General features: G+C 36.1%; 1 protein-coding gene across 4 annotated transcripts in view; it reads right to left on the reverse strand.

Annotated features, from left to right (window-relative positions):
- Positions 1-4,396: 4,396 nt before the first annotated feature.
- The window catches only part of LOC138369782 (exocyst complex component 6B-like), a 36,754-nt gene continuing 19,621 nt past the window's right edge, over positions 4,397-21,529 (reverse strand). For 3 of the 4 annotated variants that reach the window (XM_069333388.1, XM_069333389.1, XM_069333390.1), the window contains exons 4-15: positions 19,811-19,978; positions 19,398-19,519; positions 16,916-17,115; positions 15,444-15,584; positions 15,025-15,123; positions 14,103-14,192; positions 11,807-12,030; positions 10,216-10,407; positions 8,605-8,845; positions 7,626-7,767; positions 7,300-7,486; positions 4,397-5,451 (exon numbers count right to left, since the gene is read on the reverse strand). In XM_069333388.1, the coding sequence (XP_069189489.1) occupies positions 5,331-5,451; positions 7,300-7,486; positions 7,626-7,767; positions 8,605-8,845; positions 10,216-10,407; positions 11,807-12,030; positions 14,103-14,192; positions 15,025-15,123; positions 15,444-15,584; positions 16,916-17,115; positions 19,398-19,519; positions 19,811-19,978 (1,927 nt within the window). In that variant the 3' untranslated portion in view covers positions 4,397-5,330. Of the gene's footprint in view, positions 5,452-7,299; positions 7,487-7,596; positions 7,768-8,604; positions 8,846-10,215; positions 10,408-11,806; positions 12,031-14,102; positions 14,193-15,024; positions 15,124-15,443; positions 15,585-16,915; positions 17,116-19,397; positions 19,520-19,810; positions 19,979-21,529 lie in introns of all 4 variants that reach the window. The other variant, XR_011229948.1, reaches the window with a different exon arrangement.

The following is a 21,529-nucleotide window of genomic DNA, read 5'->3' on the forward strand; positions in this document are numbered from 1 at the left end:
ATGTCTGGTATATTTGAAACAAATGACCATCATGACACCATCACAATACTGTACATACACTGAAACTCAGTGTGAAGGTTGCAGGGTCTAAAGTTTTATCAGGATAGCCTCTGCCTAAACCCCCTCACTCTCCTCCTCTAGCAGGTGTAAAAAAAAATTGGCTGAAATTTGTTATTTCAATATACCGTACTTCTCATAAAATGCAAGGTTTAATTATTTTTCATGACTGAATTCTCTTCCAATATACACTACCCGCTGTTCACCAATACACACTACCTGCTGTTCAACATTATTAATGTCTCTTAATTGAGATACAATCATCTTTGTAAACATATTCTTCTGGCACCAAATCATTAAATATATGTGCATAATGTTCTGTTGCACCATGGCAAAATTATTATTTCAGCCTCCTTATATTGTATATTTAGCATCTGTAAACTTTGTAGTTGTATGCAATGTCTAGAAGATGAATATATATGTAATGACCAACTTGTATAACAGATCTGCATTTTGTAGCATACTTACTACACTAATATATCTGAAGGCTACAGATTTTTAAATAATAATATACAAAGTTAATAGCTGCAATATTGTTATGTTTAGTCATACTACATAATGCATAGAAGAATGTGACAGTGGTGTTTGTAGTGGATCACATAATCAAATCACTGTAGTATTTATAAACAAAAACTTTAAATACAGTGTACATGTAAGATGGTAGAGATACAGTTGTGGTAAATGTCAGACAACTGTCAACCACAATACAATTTAAGTGTTTAAGTTGTAGAGGTCTGTATATATTACTGAGGGAGATTATGAACCACAGTAAACATTTACATTGTTTTCTCAAGTGGAAGAACATTATCGATGTACTCAATAGACACCAATGACAAGGGGACCCTATCACTGATACATTCACGGCTACATTTTGTTTACAAAATGAATTACTGTAATTTTGCTAGAAGAATGAATAAACTTACTAAATATTTAACATTAATGCTCATACACCAGATACTAGTAAGTAGTAATGACCAATAGTCCAATAAAGTCATCATAATAGTTGTGTACCATTACCAGATCTCCACATATATACTGTATATTGAACCTAGGTAACATTTCAATTACAACAGCAGTAAAAATGAATATCTATTACAGGTTATTACTAAATTAAAGTATTCTGTTTTGACAAATAATAAGTGTTTACTCTAACTACAGTATATGTTAATTATCAGCCTTGCAGAAGAGCCAAGCTGGCCAGCATATTAAAATACTGTACTGTATACTCAAATTTTATTTATACTCAGTTGATCTAGTTAAAATACAGTATGGTGTAAAAATATGAATTAGCATATAAGCAAATAATGTTGATGGGCATGAAACAATGCAAAGTAGCTAAGAAATTCTCTGCAGTAGAAATATTATTCAACAACATTCAGTTCATTTGCAAGATTATTACAGTACAATGTTTCCTGAACTTGACCGAAGTACCAGAGACAACTAATAAATTAATGGCTCTAAAAGGGGCGCTTTTTAGATATATCACAAATAATTAAATAAAAAATCTGAAATTGACTGGAACTGAATCAAAATTAACACCATGACTTACACTTGTATTAGATAGAAATAGTGAAACTAGCATTTTTATATCCTTTAAAAAAAATTCAGTTTTCTATTTACTTAAATGTTTATATACAAAGGTCCAATTATATTATGATATTGTCATCATCTTGTGGCTGCATATGCTGTACATATTATATTTTCTAAGCACTCACTGCAATCTCTCATTACTCAAATACTGTACTAATAATTTTCAGTTTTCATTTTCAATACAACTTTCTGAATCTGAATGCCAAGATGCTGTAAATTATAACACTGTATTTTCTGTAATACAATAATAAGCAGTGACTGCATTTTAATAAGATTGTTTTAGCTGATGAACAACCGAGCAGCAATTTTCATTTGCTATGTGATGTTTCAAGACGTAGGGACCGTTTCTAAACAATTATCAAACTCCCAAAGCTCCTGCAGTGATATAATACTAAGAATTACCAATGACGAGCTCCCTGTGTAGACTAAAATTAAATTTGTCATATGCAGTGAAAACTTAGAAGCTGACCTGTTATCCAAGTGCAGTACAGTACAGTACTGTAGTTAGAATTGTTGGAGTCTTCCAGTGACTTCACACAACCTGTCCTGCCATACAAGTTCATCTAACACTGTTGCTCTTCTCAGATAACCTTCCCTCTCACTCTAGGCATCAAAATTATGTCCCCTAAAGTGGCAAAATGAAATTTGCTTCAGTCATCTCTCAGAATTATGATCATGAGTATCCCTTTAACAGTCAACATGGAATACTATCAAATAACCACAAATATCCATACACACAGATGGTATTCCCCTACCTTAAGGTTCACAAGATGTTTTCTGTTGATATAAAATCTGTGTTTATTTCTGCAGTTATTATAAATTTTCATTCACAATCACTTCAAATATCTTTTAAGTCATATTTTCAATATATAACTAAACAAAAGCAATTAAATTTTAAGTGACAGTCATGTCCTCAGTGGTATGAACAAATAAATTATCCTGAGCCAAAATTAGTGATTTGATAAATCCAGCACTGAAACTTGGCAGTGTTAAACAAAGATAGTTTAAACATCAGTGTACTACTTAGCTTTAAAATTGTTTTAAATAAATAAAGCATCTGTCCTTGATTGAGAAAATCCTAGAAACAAATGCTTTAAAATTAACCGTTGGAAAACCTACATTACATGAGTTTATAAGACATTGATGCTGCAAAATGGACTCCTGTGATAGCATTGAAGACATCACAGCTATTCAAGAATCCAAACATTTGTTATGGTTCTGAGAACTATTGGCAAAACCTTGTGTAAAAGGAACACAGCCAAAGTTTGAGCATATGGAATAGTGCTCTAGTACTAAAGCAACAAATACTGTATTAACTGAAGTGGTATATTATGACTAATTTCAAGTGTGTTGATAGAGGATATCACTACTGGCAGAACTGGTGTTACTCTAAGGTATTAAAATATTAAGGCATGTTGCCAAAACAATAAGGAAAACAAGACGATCATTATTGAACTGCTTTTCAGTGTTATTAACTCATAGGATGGAGAATTATCCGACTCTTTAATGATTGGGTACAATCTTGTACAATCTTGAGTCGATGACATACAAAAACATGCCACTATGCTTGACAATGAGAACCTGAACATTGTATAAAAGAGCAACACAGGACAATCAGAAATTGCCTGAAAGTAGGTGGAAAGCTTGCTTTCTGCCTTAGATTATTGTTAAGGCCCAATTCAAGGCAGAGTTCTCATCCACACTGCCACTAATGCTGCCATTTCTGCCTCATTTGACAGAACAAGTACATGATTTTCATCTTTCTGCTACATATCACAAATGTTATAAGAACTTTTAAATTTGAATTACAGTTTGGAAGTGACTGGGGAGATGACTGATTTAGGTGGTCTGTCAATCAGCAATGTACTGGCAAAATGTGCCAAATAATAAGATATTAAATGAGAAAGGTGAAAATATTATGTCCTACTCAACTATTTTCGTGTTGCCGAGAGCAGACAGTACAGGTGCTCTCTCCGAGCCCCACTCACATGCGCATGTGTGAACTCTTCATGCAAACACAACCCAATTTTTTTCCATTTTTTATTGGTGCAAACAAAGTTAGGGCCATCAGGACAGGCACAATATGTGAGTTACATGTTAAGAGGAACAATTATGTAATATTTGTTTTTCAGTGAATGTAATTGTAAATATTTTAAATGGAATAAAACAATCATGATTGCTTAAAATATAAGATTTTCCTTCATCCTCTACAGCCATGCTATACATAGCTTCTTGCTCACCTACTAGGGAGGGGGGGTTTGTCATTGGAGGCCAACACGTGTTGCCTCCACTTGACTTAGTTTTTTCTGTGACATCTTCATTAGCAGTGTTAATTTTAGGAGCACAATACCAAATCACAAAGTCAGCAGTTTTTGGGGGGTTCACATGGAAATACGTTTCATGGGAAACTACAAATATCAGTAAATGCACCAGACATAACACCAGAAATAATTTGTTCAGTCTTCGAATATGGAATAAATGTTATCCACAAAGTAATGAAATGGTTAAGGCAGACTTCAAATGTAAAGTATTATACAGTATGAGAAACCAAAAGGCTCAAGAACCAGGGTTCAAGTTGACTGAAGGGCATGAGATGGGTGCCTAGAGCTGGAGCTCAACTCCTACAACACAACTAGGTAAGCAGCAATAGATAAGCATACAATGTCAAAATGTCATTGTGAGCCCCCTAATGTGGGTACAGCACAACATCTTCAAATTAACTGCATGCATGGAAAATGACAATAAAAAATTAACACAATACTTTATTATATTTAACAGTAATCTGTACAAAGTGGAATACAGTATTTATTCTCAGTAGTTATAGCATTATTTGTACAGAATATATGTAATCCTAGAAGAGCAAAGTAGTAATAATTTACATCAAATCTTTCAGACATCCGTAACACTTATAAAAGATCTTCCTTCAAATATAAATAAAATGCACCAAGCAAGATGAAAGAGCAAATCACACAAGTTTATGATTCACACCACTTAACTTTGTCAACAAACTTCACACATGAATAATATGAAACATGACGTACGAAGAGTGCATAAAGACATTATATGTTTTCCCTCCTTTCTCCTTAGTTCACACTCATTCACATTTATACACAAAAGAAAGAAGCACTGAGCCTTTGGCTGAACTTTTCACGATTTTGATTCTACTGTATATACAATTGCAACTAATTAATGGAATGTTGCTTAATTTTATGTGAATATCATGACAAAATAGTATTCACTGATGACTAATTGTGAAACATAATCCATTAGCAGACTTTGATATGTACATGTTTAACACCTGCCTTTCTTTCAATAAAATTCAATCGAAATATTGGAAAAATATTTACAAAAATTAACTAATTAATGCATCAGTTCTGAAGCCAAATGGTTTCCAGTTAACTACTAGCCTTAAAGACAAGGTAGTGTTTATACTGCCTCCCACTAACCTGGGGCTGCATTGTGGCCTTAATAACACTGATGAGCCGCACACATATCACAGCATCCACTCTACTCCAACGCTTTACCCCCCCTTCCTTCCCGGACCCAAAAAGATAAAAAAAATTAACTAAGGAACCTTTTGTATAAAGATGGATATACACAAGAGTATTTGAAGCACATTGCTCTGGAGAGAGAGAGAGAGAGAGAGAGATATAGAGATAGAGAGAGAGAGAGAGGGAGGGCCCTCATGATGTGTGTTGCATGTGAGTGAGCTGACGGAGCTGCTTGAGAACAGTTTCTAAGAGCTTCTTCTTGTCACTTCTCTTGAGGATTGAGAACATGCCTCTCTTTTCACCTTCTCTAAGCCTGTAAAGAAAAACTTAATAAAATCAGGTAGAGTATGCATTATTTTATTATTACAGTACTATTATTGCTTCAATTCTCACTTTGATGGGATTGGAGAAGCTTTACTTTAAAAATGATAAAAAAGCAATAAAGGGGAAGGTTAAACAATCAAAATAACAACCATTAATTTATCATGACTTCCAAACTAGCAGCATCATAGATAGCCTGCCCCGTTTCACTTCAGCATATCATCCACATTGTGTTAAAATATTCCAAATTACTATTCAGCCAAACCATGATAATTTCTTTCATCTGATAATTCATATTTACACATGAATACAACTGTTACTTTACTAAATCTTAATAGACCTTTACTGTACCATAGCAGCACTTCCCTTCATAAAACTAGATTCTCCCTGGTTTCAAACTGTCAAGAGAAACTTGTTCTTGATTACTTATAGTGGCACACTCTTCAAAACACAATCTCTCTTCCTCATGCTCATTCACTCACATACCGTATCTTCATCTACCCTGATCAACCTGATCAACCAGGCTGTGACTCATACATCAGGCTGCGAGCAGCCGCGTCCAACAGCCTGGTTGATCAGTCCAGCAACCAGGAGGCCTGGTCGACGACCGGGCCGCGGGGACACTAAGCCCCGGAAGCACCTCAGGGTAACCTCAAGGTAAGGTAACCCTCATATTAATTCAACATTGCCAAACCATTTTCATAACTTACTTAACTGAGAAATGATTTGTCCAGCAAAGAAGGTAATTATCAAAACAAGGTACCAACCATAAAGACTATTTAGTACTCACAGAATATTCCAAAATTCCTAGATATCATTTAAGATGCCAATAAGAGAGCAAAGAGACACGTAAGATGAGTGATGTCAAAGGTAATAGATTCACCAATGATTTCATCAAGGGACATATTGACTCAAAGAAACAATGGGAAAACAAGATTTCTAATCATCCTGAAAATCAGGACATTTCCCGAAGAGGTGCACCATTGCTAGCGAGACAAGACAGTTTAAACAGTAAGGTACAGGATATCTTGAATGTGTCTCACAGCATCCATCCCATATTACATGTGTCATATTATCTTGCATGTGTCTCCCTGCATCCATCCACACTACATCATGCATGTGTCTCACAGCATCCATCCACACTACATCTTGAATGTGTCTCATAGCATCCATCCACACTACACTTTGAATGTGTCTCCCAGCATCCATTCACACTACATCTTGCATGTGTCTCCCAGCATCCATCCACACTACATCATGCATGTGTCCCCCAGCATCCATCCACACTACATCTTGCATGTGTCCCCCAGCATCCATTCACACTACATCTTGCATGTGTCTCCCAGCATCCATCCACACTACATCTTGCATGTGTCCCCCAGCATCCATCCACACTACATCATGCATCATGCTCACCTTTATCATTGCTCTTGTTCCTGGATCTTCAGTCACCCATTAATAATTATATAACAAGAATAATAATTTAAGCATTTAATTATGTATCAAGAAATTGTCATTATCTCATTGATCATACATGTGAAAACTGTAAAATTTCACAAGGATTCATTCTTACAACTGCATAATGAGGGGGGCTACAACTGTTTGACATGATGACCAAACCACACACCAGAAGATGAAGAGAGGACAACATTTCAATCCGTCCTGGACCATTATAAAGTCGATTGAGATCTTGATAATAGGCCAGGACGGACTGAAATGTCATCGTCTCTTCATCTTGTAATGTGTAGTTTGGTCATCATATATTCAGCCACATTATTGTGACGCATCGTCTGCAATTGTTTGACACCATCATTTACCAATTCTTGTCCATTTTACTTACTTTTCAACAATAATTATAGCATTATGGGGATTGACTCGAAGATACTTGGAGTTTTCTGATCCATAATCATGTAAATATGTAGACCAGTCCTCTGTCATGAAGAGGTCAAGGAGCTGCCGCAAGTCAGAGAAGCACATAAGAAGGGCACCCTCCTCAAAACCTTCCACTGGTTCAAAAGCTGCAAATTCTGAAGCAAAATTTGTAAGCTATAAATATATTTACAAATATGGTTAATGAACTGTTTCTATATATATCCTGCAGGAATTGCCATAAAAAGGGAAGCTTAAAATTCCTTACTGCGTTATAAAAGCTATTACTTGACGTACGTTCACATTGGATGACATCAAGGTTGACTTGCTCTAGTGCAGCAAGTGACATCTGTTTGACATCTTCACTTAACAGCATTGCCATCAGAGACTTTGCTACATGTTGACAAGCCGACATACAAGCAGTCTGTGCCACTCTCACCTGAAAATAAGCACCCCACACATAAGATCCACCTGAATATAATCCCCTCTTACACCACAATCTCTTTACCACAAAAATTAACAATGAAAAAATATAAATACCAATACTGTATCACCTTTTGGAGCCCACGCCCTTGAAAAGCCAACCATTATTACAATGTAACTCCTTTTCTTTCTCTACGAGTCTCAATAAATTGCACTTCCTGATAATCAGATTGAAATTCCGTTAGCATTTCTCACAGAGCCAGATAATAACAAATTGAACAATTGGTTTCTGGCACAAGTATCAAGCATATTAAGCTCCACAGCAGGAGTTTAGATACATGCATAGATATGCACACACGCACAGCTTCATAAATGACTGTGTAAAGGATTATACTGACACTAGCTGAACCTTCAATATACATAGAAAACAGTTTATACAATTTAATTAATTTTGTTGGGGAAAGGCAGAGCGAGCGAGCGAGTGGTGTGTGTATGTATATGTGTGTATGTGTGTGTATGTATGTATTTATGTATGTATGTATGTGTGTATGTATGTATTCATGCCATGCATGCAAGGTCCCCCCCCCATGGTCGAACTGCTGACCTTCTCCAAGATACAACCCCACCACAGCTGACTAACTTCTGGGTACCTATTTACTGCTAGATGAACAGTGGCATTACGTAAAAGGAAACGTGCCTAACCAGTTTTGTCCCACCTGGGATTCAAACCCAGGATTCCAGACTGATGGTCAAGATTGGACCAAACTGTACTACTGAGACCCTTTGCTACCTTTGATCATATATATTTTACATAACAATTAGATACAATTCTACAAAACATGTTCCAACTTACCGGTAAATTAGTAAAGGCAGTAAATGTTGAATTAAGGAAGGCTATTAAATCAGTGACATAAGATGACGAGGTGCCTTGTGGTTCTGCTAGCATCCAGTCGTAAGATGCCAGGTCCAAGAATTCATCTATCTTATGTTTGAGAGCTATGTATATTTGCTCCTCTGCTTCTCCTCTTATGTCCTTGAACATAGCTTTGCCTTGTAGTCTCCCGACACCTGGTTTACTGCTGTCTTCTATGCTCCTGAGTGATACAAATTTACCAACTTAAGATATGATTCAATCACAATATATATATCTCTTAGGGGCCAAACTTCCAAACACACCCAAGAAGATATACATAGACAAAGAAATTAGTGCAATCCTAAAAGACCAGTATGAGACTCTGTTTAGCATCCCAATAAACAACACAAAAGTGGAAGATCCAAACAGCTTTTTCATAAACTATATCTAAACCCCTAACAATATAACTGATATTAATGCAAACACAGTAGACTTTGAAAGAAAAATTTACAACATGCCCATGCACTCGTCCTCGGGTGGAATTCAACATTCATAAAAAAATGTAAAGTGCCAGTACCACAAGCACTCGGTGTAATGTAGAGAAAAAATTGGATACAGATGAGGTACCAGCAGCACTTAAATCAGCAGATATAGCTCCACTGCATAAGGGAGGTAATAAAGCTTTGGCCAAAAATGATACACCAGTCACACTAGCATCACACATAAGAAAAGTTTAAAAAAAAAAGTGATCAGGAATCAAATCTCCAGTTTTATGGAGAATAATGAACTTCATAACCCAGGTCAACATGGCTTGTTGGACCAAGATATCACAGGTCGAGCTTGGCCCCAGGCCGGGCTCGTGAAGTAGAAGTTTAGGAACCTTCTCCAGGTAAATGACATAAGCTATTTGGAACATTTTATTCCACTGGACACAAAGACTGATTATGACATCTACTGAACTGTTTCAGGGTTTAGTTATCCTTATACAGTAAATGCTTCCCATCAGTTATATTATATCATGATACTTGGTAAGATATGGTCTCCTGGTCTCTTATCTTCCTGATACCTAACATCACTCTTCCTACCACTACCTACTTGATACCAAATGTTGCTCCTGCCACCACTTCCTGTACCTGACATCACTCCTGCCACCACTTCCTGTACCTGACATCACTCCTGCCACCACTTCCTGTACCTAACATCACTCCTGCCACCACTTCCTGTACCTAACATCATGCAGGAATTTCAACTTAAAAGGACACAATTCAGCATTAGATTATAGATGACTATCTGTTTCACAAACCTGTGCTAAAATATAAGTTCTAATACTAGCCTATGGTGTTTCCACCATAGTGTTTGGTGTTCCATTTGGCATTTCCAAATTTTCACGCCGCAAACTGACTTAAATGACCTTTTGGAAACTATCAGCATTTACAAACTTAACAAGACCTCAACTGGTGTTCATTTATAGAACACAGTATTAAATAATATTAAGGGTATTACTTTAATACTAAGACTTTCATCACTATCTATCAACTATCAGATGATGAGTCACAACAATGTGGTTGAAGATAACTTACTATCAACTTACTATGGTAACTATCAACTTACCCTGTTATCTTGGCAACATAGTGTTCTAAGAGAACATTAGCATGCTCCAGATGAAGTGTGTTGATCGTGATCTGGATTAGTTGCAGCAGACGCAAGCCAGGTCTTTTGATCAAAGTTGCCAGGCAGCCACTTAAGGTACGAGTCAAGAGCAGGTTGGTCGACTTTCGAACCATATCCTCTTTTTCTGTTTGACTGAATAGCATAAAACATATAATAAGTTGTTTACATTTATTCAACTTATTAATACCCACATTAAAACAATGTATTTGCAGGTACTTTAAAGTATTAGCAAACCAATATCGTTAGCAATTTACTAAATAAAGTAACTATATATATTTCGATAATGTGAAAGATACAAACATGTGGTATACATGAGATCCCAAGCTAAAAAACCTCTAACTTATGAACATCTAATCAAACATGATACATGGTTTTATCTTGAGAACCAAATATTTATGTTAAAAACAAAGCCCTAGTCCCCAATTTTAAGAATAAAATAATCAGCATATCAAACAGTGCTCCTCATTCCAATCCTTAGATGCAAGTCCTCTGTTTTGCAAACAGTGGCACCGCGTCACAATATTAAGAACCAAGTTCTTGATATTATGAACAGTGCAGTAAGTACAAATATGTACTTACTTATCCAGATTCCACTTAACCAGATATTTGGGTTATCTGGCCAAAATCGTATCTGGATAATTTTCTGGCAAAACTTCGCCATATCCGCACAGAAATCTAGATAACCAGAGGTTAGGTTGTGTAAATTTTCCAGAATTACACATTTTAAGAGCTACAGTATCAAACAAGACGACAAACTACAAGATAAGCTGGTTTCTCTTTTAAATTATACTTTTGATTTATAGTACATATGTGTGGAAATCCAAATTATGTTGCTTGTGGTACAAAAAAACTGCAAATACTGTATGGTCATTTTTGGACTTTCCCTGTAGGAGTTCTACTTATCCGATAAGGGGTCCTTCCCATAAAGTCTGGATAAGCGAGCTTAGACAGTACTTTAATGTCTGTACGTCCTTGTGGGTATCACACACTGTGGCCAACTGAAGCTGTTCGGTCAGCAGCTACTCTCAGGCTGAGTGAAGACCAGTGATTTCTGTGCATTTTCTCAAGGATAACCCTTGCAGACGAGGAGTCACAATAACGTGGCTGAAATATCTTGACCAAACCACACACACTAGAAACTGAAGAGACGATGACGTTTTGGTCCGTCCAGGACCATTCTCAAGTCGATTGTGGTACAAATTCTCACAATCCATTCTCACAATCAACTTGAGAATGGTCCAGGATGGACTGAAACATCGTAGTACCTTCACTTTCTAGTGTATGGTTTGGTCAATAAGAATAACCCTTAATAATGGCTGACAAGAAGAAGAAATGTGTTACTGATGCCCCAGTGTCAAAGAGTAGAGCTGCTGCTACCTTAGAAACGAACAAAGGTGCAATAATTAAAAATTATTACACCTTCGTTCAAATTTTGGGGGAGGGACGAAACTATTAGGCAAATGTAATAAATTTACTCTTATATTTCCTTATTAGAATAAATATAATAACACCATTGTATTCAATTACTTACCTTAAATTTAAATCTTCTGAAAACTCCAGGCAGGCACCAATATAAATTTTGACCTCCCTATATACTTTAGGAACCATTAAACTAAAAGGGAAACGTTTTGGGAAAGACGCTTGCTCAAGCGCTTTGTCATGGTATGGGAAAACCTCAATGATATTATTATATTCTTCCGGTGTCTCCACTTGTATTGGATGGTAATTGTCCTTTTCAAAGATATCTCTAAACACCTGAAATAAAGTTGTTTATATGAGCAGATAATCAGTAATAGCAAAACATTTATTCCTAGAGCAAAACATTTTGGTTTAGAGCATGACCTGGGAGTATTCACCACATATGTTTGAATCTTCCTCATTGCTCCTACTGATTTTCTCAAAACATTAATATAAACAAACAACTTTTGAAATGCATGTATACCAGAGATGTTTATATACAAAACGAAAAGCTTCCATTGGCTCGTGTCACCAGAAACAACAATTGGAAAACAGGTTTTTTAACACTTAAAAGTTCAGTTAACATAGTACTGTATGTTAGTCTCTAGGTCAATGCCGTTATTCCCATTTGCTCATTTTTGTTATAATCGCCCAGTTTTATACAAATTACAGTACATAAATATGGTTATACTACTTCTGAATGGATGTAATGGAGTTAACTAAAACCCAATAACAAATTCTGTTACAATTTTGAATTACTTACTGTGCAATGAGGTTATTGTGTACTAGTGGCCTGCAATCATCATCAAATCACAGCAAAGGTTGTAAGACACATTTTATGAGCTGTGCCAGGAATAGCTTTGTGTAATATAATGGTGTACATATTATATTGTAGGCCTATATTCAGTCTTACATATTTGTTCTATCAATTATGTGAACATAAATCAAATTATTTAACACAAAAAATACACAATGAAAACAAATAAGTGAAGCCACAAACATAACCATCCAACTTGATTGTTTGAGGCCTCTCACTCCTACACACAAGTCCACAAACTGGGTATCTAGTGATGGCATTCATTAACTCCTTCACTCATCTACTATTACAGCTAGAAAATAAGCTATTTTTTCTCTACCTTTTTCATGCAAATGTATCATTCATTCTATAAAACTAAATATTTTTTTTATAGTTTTGTTTTTATGCACAGGCAAGGTGACAATACTAATGAAGCTGCGAGGTAGAGTAGAACAATTAAATTATTTGCTCAGAACAATTAAAAACAATTGTTCTGAGCAAATATGGAATTTTAAAGTTATTAAATGAAAAGCACCAATGAGGTAACTATACATAATACTATGTACAGCTTCTTTCTGAACTTCATAAATACAGTGGAACCTCAATTCAACAAATCTTGATTTGGTGAATCTCTGGTCGGAATACACACACACCATGCCAGATTTACTCGCCCGATTTGATGAACACGTGTTCGTTGAAGTAGGTTATGTATGGATTTGCTTAGGATGCTGGGACCGAGTTTACAGGTGGAGCAAATATTACAAGAAATAGTCGGGGCCCTTGGGAAAGCCACTGAGCATATTTAAAACCAACTTCTATGGTTCTTTTTTATTTCTGGTTGCAGAGATTTTTTCGATTAAAATATCGTTCTTTTTTCAGTTGAAAATGAAATTTTGAAGCTGGGGCATGGGAAATATGTTAGATGTGGTTTAATCTTTTTACAGACAGGTTATCTTGGTTGTTGCCCTTCGTATGACAGGAGGAAATTATGATTTTGCTCCGTGAAATCAGCCTAGAGCATGGGAAAAACTAGGTTATGAATTGTAAATATCTTAATATGGCTCCAATCACATTTTTGATGATTTTTGACTCAACATTGCAAACAATAGCTGGAGCCTTGTGGAAGCTACTGAAGATATTTAAAACCAAATTCTATGGTTTGTTTTAATTTGGAGTGAAAAAGGTTTTTTCACTTAGGTATGGCCCTGCTACCGTCAGAATATGAGTTTTGAAGCTAGAGATGCAAGAAATAAGTTAGGTGTAGTTAAATTTTGCGCATTCATTTGATAGTTGTGTTATATATTACAAGTTGAAACGAAAATTTTGCCAAGTGAAATTTACCCATAGGGTGTAGGAAATGCATCCTGGAGGCATCTTCGGTTCCAACAAATACCTTACTGTACTGAATTGGGGTTGGTCACATATAGTTTGTTGAATCGAGATTGTATTGTACTGAAAGATACACCATGGAAAGAAATGGTGTCAAAAATAAAATAGGAAATTTTTTGTTACTTATTTTGAAGATGTTACCAATCGAAACCCTATTCCACCATCAAAAATATAAACTTCATACCTGTACCCACTTCTGCATCAAGACCTCGTTATAATGATCCTTCACCTCCAGCAGTAGTTCATGCAGAGGATTCACAGTATACCCATAGTTCTGCAAAGGATACCCATAAGAAAAAATATATTTATCTACAGTGTTTTATATATTATGTGTATTGTCCCATCTCCTTCCCAGTAGCTGTCAATCAGGAGGCTGTCACAGCATAAATGTCTTCAGGAGGCTTCATCACTACACAAAACTTTTACACTTTCATAATCTTGAAAACCCCATCCCAAAGTCCTTCACTTCACTTCATGTAATGATCTACTCTACCCTGATTATCTGCCTCTGTTACATGATGCCCCTCACCCATGTAGACCCCTTTGTTAAATGATTCTCAGGCAATTCCACTCTCAATCCATCTGTCCTTGCCATTACTTCCTAACTTAACTCATCCATATAGATATTAAAGTGGCATGGTGACATTACACATACCTATCTCATGCCCACGCCAACATTAACATCCTATCCTCTTGTTCTCCCAAAATTTCACAAATGCTTTGCTATTCACATAAACGTGTTTCGATGCAGATTATTAGGGAATGGGGGAGGTCCCTTATAAAGACCTAAACATAAAAGATGGCTGTCCTTGATAACTGACCTGACTTTAGCAGTGGGTTACCTGACACAGGATTGTGATGTAGATGAGTACTGTAATACAACTTCCTCAAAAAATTCTAATTGAAGCCCTAAAAGGTACACAATGAGACTAATGAACCTTATAAGAAAACCATATATCATGAATAGAGAACTCAATAAAAAATTTTTTATGAAACTAATAAGATGTTTAATTCCTTCAAACACAACTAGTTACAGTATATACACATACACACACAAATATGAGTCAAACTACAAATGTGTACAAGCCCAAACATTGATTTCTTACCTGCAAAGTATGGGCAAAGAGCATAATAAGATTCTTGATGTTTAACATAAGGAAAGTGTCAGTGCAGTATGAAGAATGGTTGCGAATATTATTTACAACCTGAAACAAAATGAACAAATATATCAAGAACATACATATTAAAAAATTTAAACTTAGTTTATTATTGCAATTTTAATGCAAAATCATTAATATTGAAAAGATTAATGAAAATTAACTTATAATTTAAATAATCTATATGAAGATAAGAGGTCATAATTGTCAAGTTAGGACAGTATCAAAATATATCTTCATGTACATAATCAAGAAAATAAAAGTCAAATTGCATATTATAATGAATTATTGAGGTATTTTATATACTGTAGCAGGAATGTCAGGGGATGTGTTTTTACTGAAGTTGATGCTCTCTCAATGGTACGTACCTTACCGGAGGCCATGTCCCAGACCTCATCCAGGTATGGCCTAGTGACCAAACCATTGCCAGTGTTCAGTACATGATCCTCTATCACAAAGAACCCAACCACTCCGTACAGATACTGTCGGTAACCTTCCAGGTTCTCGTGCTGCCAAATACAATGACATTACTTTTAGGCTCGTATTAAAATATTAATAGAGAACTAAATTTGATCTAAACTGTCAAGAACATCAACAAAGTCACCTGTGGAAGATCTTTGCTAATATTTATAGTTTGCTTTACTTTAATGATTGCAACATTTAATGATTACACTCTCACTAAACATTTTAGATTAAGCCTCCCATACTCAAGTGCACATGTTCTTCAATCACTAATATCTATTACAAATCTCTGAAATAAAAACTAAAATGCACCGCTAACAATTATTACCTATATGCAAAATGAAATACATCCAATAGATAGCTGCTGTGGCTTCTGCAAATTCCCATGTTTCCAGAGACAAGCTAGCAAGAGAAATTTCAAGACTTTGTGCATAATAAACCAAATTTATTACATTTTTGGCAAATTTAGTTTTTTGTTTTGTTTTTTATTTGCAATAATACACTTTTTATCATCCACTGTTAAGCACACAAGTGGAAAGAACTATGATGTATTTATGAAAGAACAAAAATAATTTACAGCATGAAGGGACTATATATTTTAATTTATCAAGTGGGGAGGCACACTACTCCAGCTGGATTCTTCACACACGCACCTGCTGGATACACTACTCAGCTGTTTATGGGATGCTACTAGAAGTACCAAATGAAGGGAATGTAAGCTGAAACAACACACCGAGCTTTAGAGGATAAGGAATGGTGTGTGTGTTGGCAGTGCACACCTCTGTTAAAAGCTTCCTGCCATTATCAGATCACATGCACAAAGACTTCCACCACACACACACACACACAACACTGTACAGAGCATATGGAGTTTTAATGCTCTAATAAATACGACTGGACTGTACTTGTACTGTTACTTCACTCAGAATGAATAAATCTACAAACAGCTAAAGAAAAATCCCATAATTTACACCATTTTTGCTAATGCCAGATTATAAATTACTACTTTTAATACAACATACATACGCAACAGCAATTTTCAGCCCACAATCACTACAACTTGTGAGATGTTTGTTAAATTTCTCCAAAACATTTTAAATAGCTTCAACTTGCCCTAAGATTCTTGTTGATTACATTATCACTACAGCTTAATGCCAAATGAATCCATCACCTGCTTTCTAATTTACCAATGAAGAAAGAATTACTAATTTGCTATTTGCTCTTAACAAAATATCATAGCTATTATGTTTTCTGCTCGTTAGGACATGAGCAGAAAACATGAGTGCTATGATATTTTGATATAAATTACATGATATATGATATAAATTACATTACTATACTTCTGTTTTGCTATCAAGATATTACATTTATTTCTCACCATATTTGTTGGAGGCTGCAAAGCCAGTCTGGCTTGCTCTCTGCGCTGCTGACGATAGTAAGTTTCAAACTGTTCTCTAGCACCCAACACAGTGTATATATGAAGACATCTGTATACTGGAGCAAAGTTGATCAGGTCCTGAGCACACAGTTCCTCCTCTTCATCGCTCTGGGCTTCAGACTCTGCTTCATATGTTTCACCTAAAACATACAATTTAATATCAACTTTGCAGTTTATGAAATACAGTAATTATGCCAAGGTAATCATAAACAATTATGCACTCATTTCTATTACAGTGAGGCCTCGATTTACGATGGTAATCCGTTCCCAGAGACGTATCGTAAGTCGAAGCGATTTTTAACATAAGAAATAAAAGGAATTGAATTAATCCTTTCCACACCCCCAAAAATATTAATTTAAAAATACATTTTATACTAAATACAATTTTTTTCTCTAGCTACAATACAGTATATGTGTTTATCTTACCTTTATGGAGGACTTTTGATGGAGTATGGAAGATGGTGAGGAGGGGGAAGGAGGAGTGTATTACTGTTCGGAAGGGAAGTCCCCTTCCATTATCACATCAGGCAGTGATGATTTCTTTGGGGTACACTCTCTCCTACATTTTGCCTGCATACCATTAGGACCCGGTTGTGGTTCACTGCTTGTCTGTCTCACTAAAAATTTGTCTAGCGACACTTGTTTTTCCCTTCGTTTTAACATTTGTCTGTAGTGATGCATCACAGTGTCATTGAAAAGGTTAAGGAAACGGCCTACTACAGCTTACTCTGGGCGAGTCATTTCAACAAAAATTTGCATTTCTTCCCACAGTCTACACCACTTCCTAATTGTTGAGGAAGGGACATTCTGTTCTGCCTCCTCCTTTCGTGAAGAAATTTGCTCGGCTGCCTCTATGGTCATCCTCACATATTTTCATATGTTGAACCTTACCACTGACTTTCTTGGGACCCATGGCATGATATATAATAATCAGTTTTATGTTCAAAAAGCAAAAAATCAAGAAAAAAAATTGAATTTCTTATAAGCGGGATCGTCACTAAGCCGGCGCCTCTAGTAAACTGAGGCAGGTCGGCCAGCGCGACCGTGAACCATGCGCTCGGTCGACCCGAATGTGTATCAACGAATATCGTTAGTTAACGACATTATCATAAGTCGAGTCGCATTTTCCGATCAAATTTATATCGTAACTCGAAATTATCTAAGTTGGGGCAATCGTAAGTCGAGGTGCCACTGTATTAGCAGATTAATGTGTCGTTTTGCTTACAATGTTTACCAATGAGTCTTGCAAAACCCAATTCACAACTTAAAATTAGAAACAATGTATATGAATAATATATTTATCTACCACATTCATGACTCTGAATCAGCATATTATCCTTACAATACAGCAGTTTACATCAATACAATTTCAACCTTGATATAATCAGGATACAGAACTTCATTGACATTTCAAATGGAATACTTGCACATATCAATGTGCAAATTATCTAGCATACCAGTTATCATCTTATAAATATCTTGGCTAGTGTACCCAAGACATTTATAAGATGATACTGTATCAATGTTACCAAATGCTACAAATAATTTACAAAGCAAGTATATTATAATATTGGATATGAAAACAGTTTTGGGGGAGGAGCTGAACTTTCAACAAAGCCTTGTAGGCAACAGATATAAATGTGATGTTTAGATATAAAAATGATGATGAGTGAGTGATTAACTCAAAACACAGGCAACCCTAAATATGCATGCAAGATACACTTCTGAGAAAATATGCACACAGGGATCTTTGCTTCACATGGAAAAATACTTAAATACTGTATTTCAGATACCCCCAAAATTCTGCTTATTTTAAATCTTCCAGTAGTGGAAATAGCAAGAACTATTATGGGAATACACTAATAAAACTTTGTATAATGTAAGACTGAAGGACCCTCAGCATATTTTTATCCACAACAAGTAATTATTTGCCACAATGCACACTCAGTAATATTTTACCTTACATAGCCAATCTCCCTCAGATCAATAAATGAAATTAAACACTCAGGTCCAATATATTAAAAAGACAAAAAAATTAAGAATTAAATCTCACACAAATTCACTTTATTAAATACCTATCAAAAACAAAACACCCCTCGAAATGCATTTTTTATTTCTTGTAGACAAATACAACATTAGAAGAAATAGCTGGTGTCAAAGAAAACCATTACGAATATGCTGTAGTACAGTATACGTAATATACTATAGAGTGTCAAAATCAAAGGCCACACTAGTCAATCTAATAGCTAAAACTCAATGGGTTCATGCATAGGATGTCATTCAGTTGGCTTATGATACTCTAGTTATAAGCAGAAATAACCTGGCTTATCAAGCAATCATTAGAGAAGCCCAGCTTGTGTGGGGTTGCCATAGTAGGAAAACTAAAAATTGTCTTCCACATAAAACCTTCAAAGAAGCAAACCTGTAAATGGATTGGGAGGCAAGGGTGCATGCCTCTCATTCCTAGTCACCGCAAGTTTAGGATCCATGTTGTATTGTAGCGCTGCGTGTTTCATGGCCACCTGACCAATTCTTGTTGACACCCTGTTGACAAGTTAACAGAGACGCATATTAAACAACTGAAATAAAAGATTTACAAGTAATATAATCTTTTCATTGCCAAGACTTCATATATTACATTTTGGTTTCACCCAACACCCTGACACTCCCCCACTGCACTTATAACATTCCACATACTGCAATCTTTTTTCCAGCCATCTTCCTAACAAAATAATAGTTTGTCTCTCTACATTCACAGTTTTCATGTATCCTCAGTTAAGTATTAATTATTGTAAAGTCATTAAGATCAATTTGTCCCATGACATAAAAACTCGCCTTCTAATGGCTTCCAGGAAATCTTTGATATCGGACATGGATGCGTGCTTGATATCTTCTCGCACCCTCGGGATGTTATCACGCATCTGCTGAGCAAATCTGTAACTAGCTACCCGAGGCAAATATGTATGCTCAAGCTGTTCCAGGGTCTTCAGAGCCGGATAGTACCTGTGAATATATATCAATGCTAAACAGTTTTCTACACAAGCTTTATGGATAAGCATCAGAGCCTTGTATTCATTTTAAATACAGTAGTTCCAATGGATGGATGCACATCAAACAGGTGTTCTAGATAGAACATGTGGATGCACATCAATAGGGTTGTCATCAGTTCTAGATGCTTGTCAGTTCTTTATACAATGATACTGTACCTATCGTTATTTGGCTTAGATTTATTACAACATTTGGTCAAAAATAAGTGACAAATCACCAATATCAACTACAATATTAAAGCCTTAAGACAAAATATTTATTATTAATAACAGTACCAAAACTTGTTAAATGTAATAGTTCTTGTAATTCCAGCACCTTACACACAGCCAGTGCAAGACCACTGGCTGTGCAGATTCCATGTCAAGAGTGCAGCACTGGCATGAAATCTGCACTACATGAAGTGCAAAACTGACCTGGAAAAAGTGCAGATATGTGCAGTAAGAGAAGTAAATGCTTGAATAAAGATGACTAAATTATAAGAACACACTAAGGAAAATCTATTACTACTACAGGGAGACATGGCAAACTGAAGGGTCAAACTGTATGATCATGGCATACAAAATATTAGGGGGGGAATAGACAATATGGAAAAGTACAGCGTCTTTAAATTGAGAGAAAAAAAGAACACGACACAGATAGAAGATGAAAAGGCAAAATTATTCCAAGAAATGAAAGATAACAGATGTACCCTGTATAGGTGGTCAACAAATTGAATTCAAAATGTTGAAACAAGTTGTAGAAGCTACTTCTAGCCATATTAACTTCAAGAGCAGATTCTTCAAAGACCTTATAAGGCAGGAAAGTAAAAACACACACCAGATAATAAAATCAAGCGATGACTAATGAAATGCCCTTTTCTGGTGGGCCCTCGGTGGCTTCCCAAGCTAAGCGCATGTTTGGCCTCGGGACTTGTTTCAAGATTGATTGATTGATGAAGATTAAGCCACCCAAGAGGTGGCACGGACATGAATAGCCCGTAATTGTTTTAGGAGGTCAACCCGAGTGTTAACCTCATGCGATGTCTGAGGTGTCCATGAGCTCCAAGCTATTATCTTCTCCCATCATCTTCCATGGAAGAGCCATGACAGCCTTACTATTGTAAACTAGTTTATGAAGCTAATGATTCCAGAAATCAAGTGGTGAATGTAATGAAAGGCTCTTTCTTTCTTTTTTTTTTTGGAGGGCCCTCAGCTGTTTCCCTTCATAACCCTGTTCCCTACTTGCCTGTTGGGTGTAGGGATTTGAGCAGCTCATGAGTGAGGGGGTAAGATGGCTGGAACACTGGGCTGTCAATAAATACCTAATTTTCTTCAAGCAATTGCTTGTTTTCTTGTGCTTATGTTTTCTGATTTGAGGTTTTCTCAGTTTTGAGTTGATCTCTGACCCTCCAAGCTTCCCTCGCCTCAGAGAGCCAGATTCTAGTCGTGGCTCCCAGTAAACACGGGTGGTCTCTGAGGCCTTGTGCATGACTCAGCCGGTGCTTGGCTACAGAAAGCTACCGAGGGG

Source organism: Procambarus clarkii, chromosome 29 (assembly GCF_040958095.1).
Source record: "Procambarus clarkii isolate CNS0578487 chromosome 29, FALCON_Pclarkii_2.0, whole genome shotgun sequence".
Classification (NCBI taxonomy): Eukaryota; Metazoa; Arthropoda; class Malacostraca; order Decapoda; family Cambaridae; genus Procambarus; species Procambarus clarkii.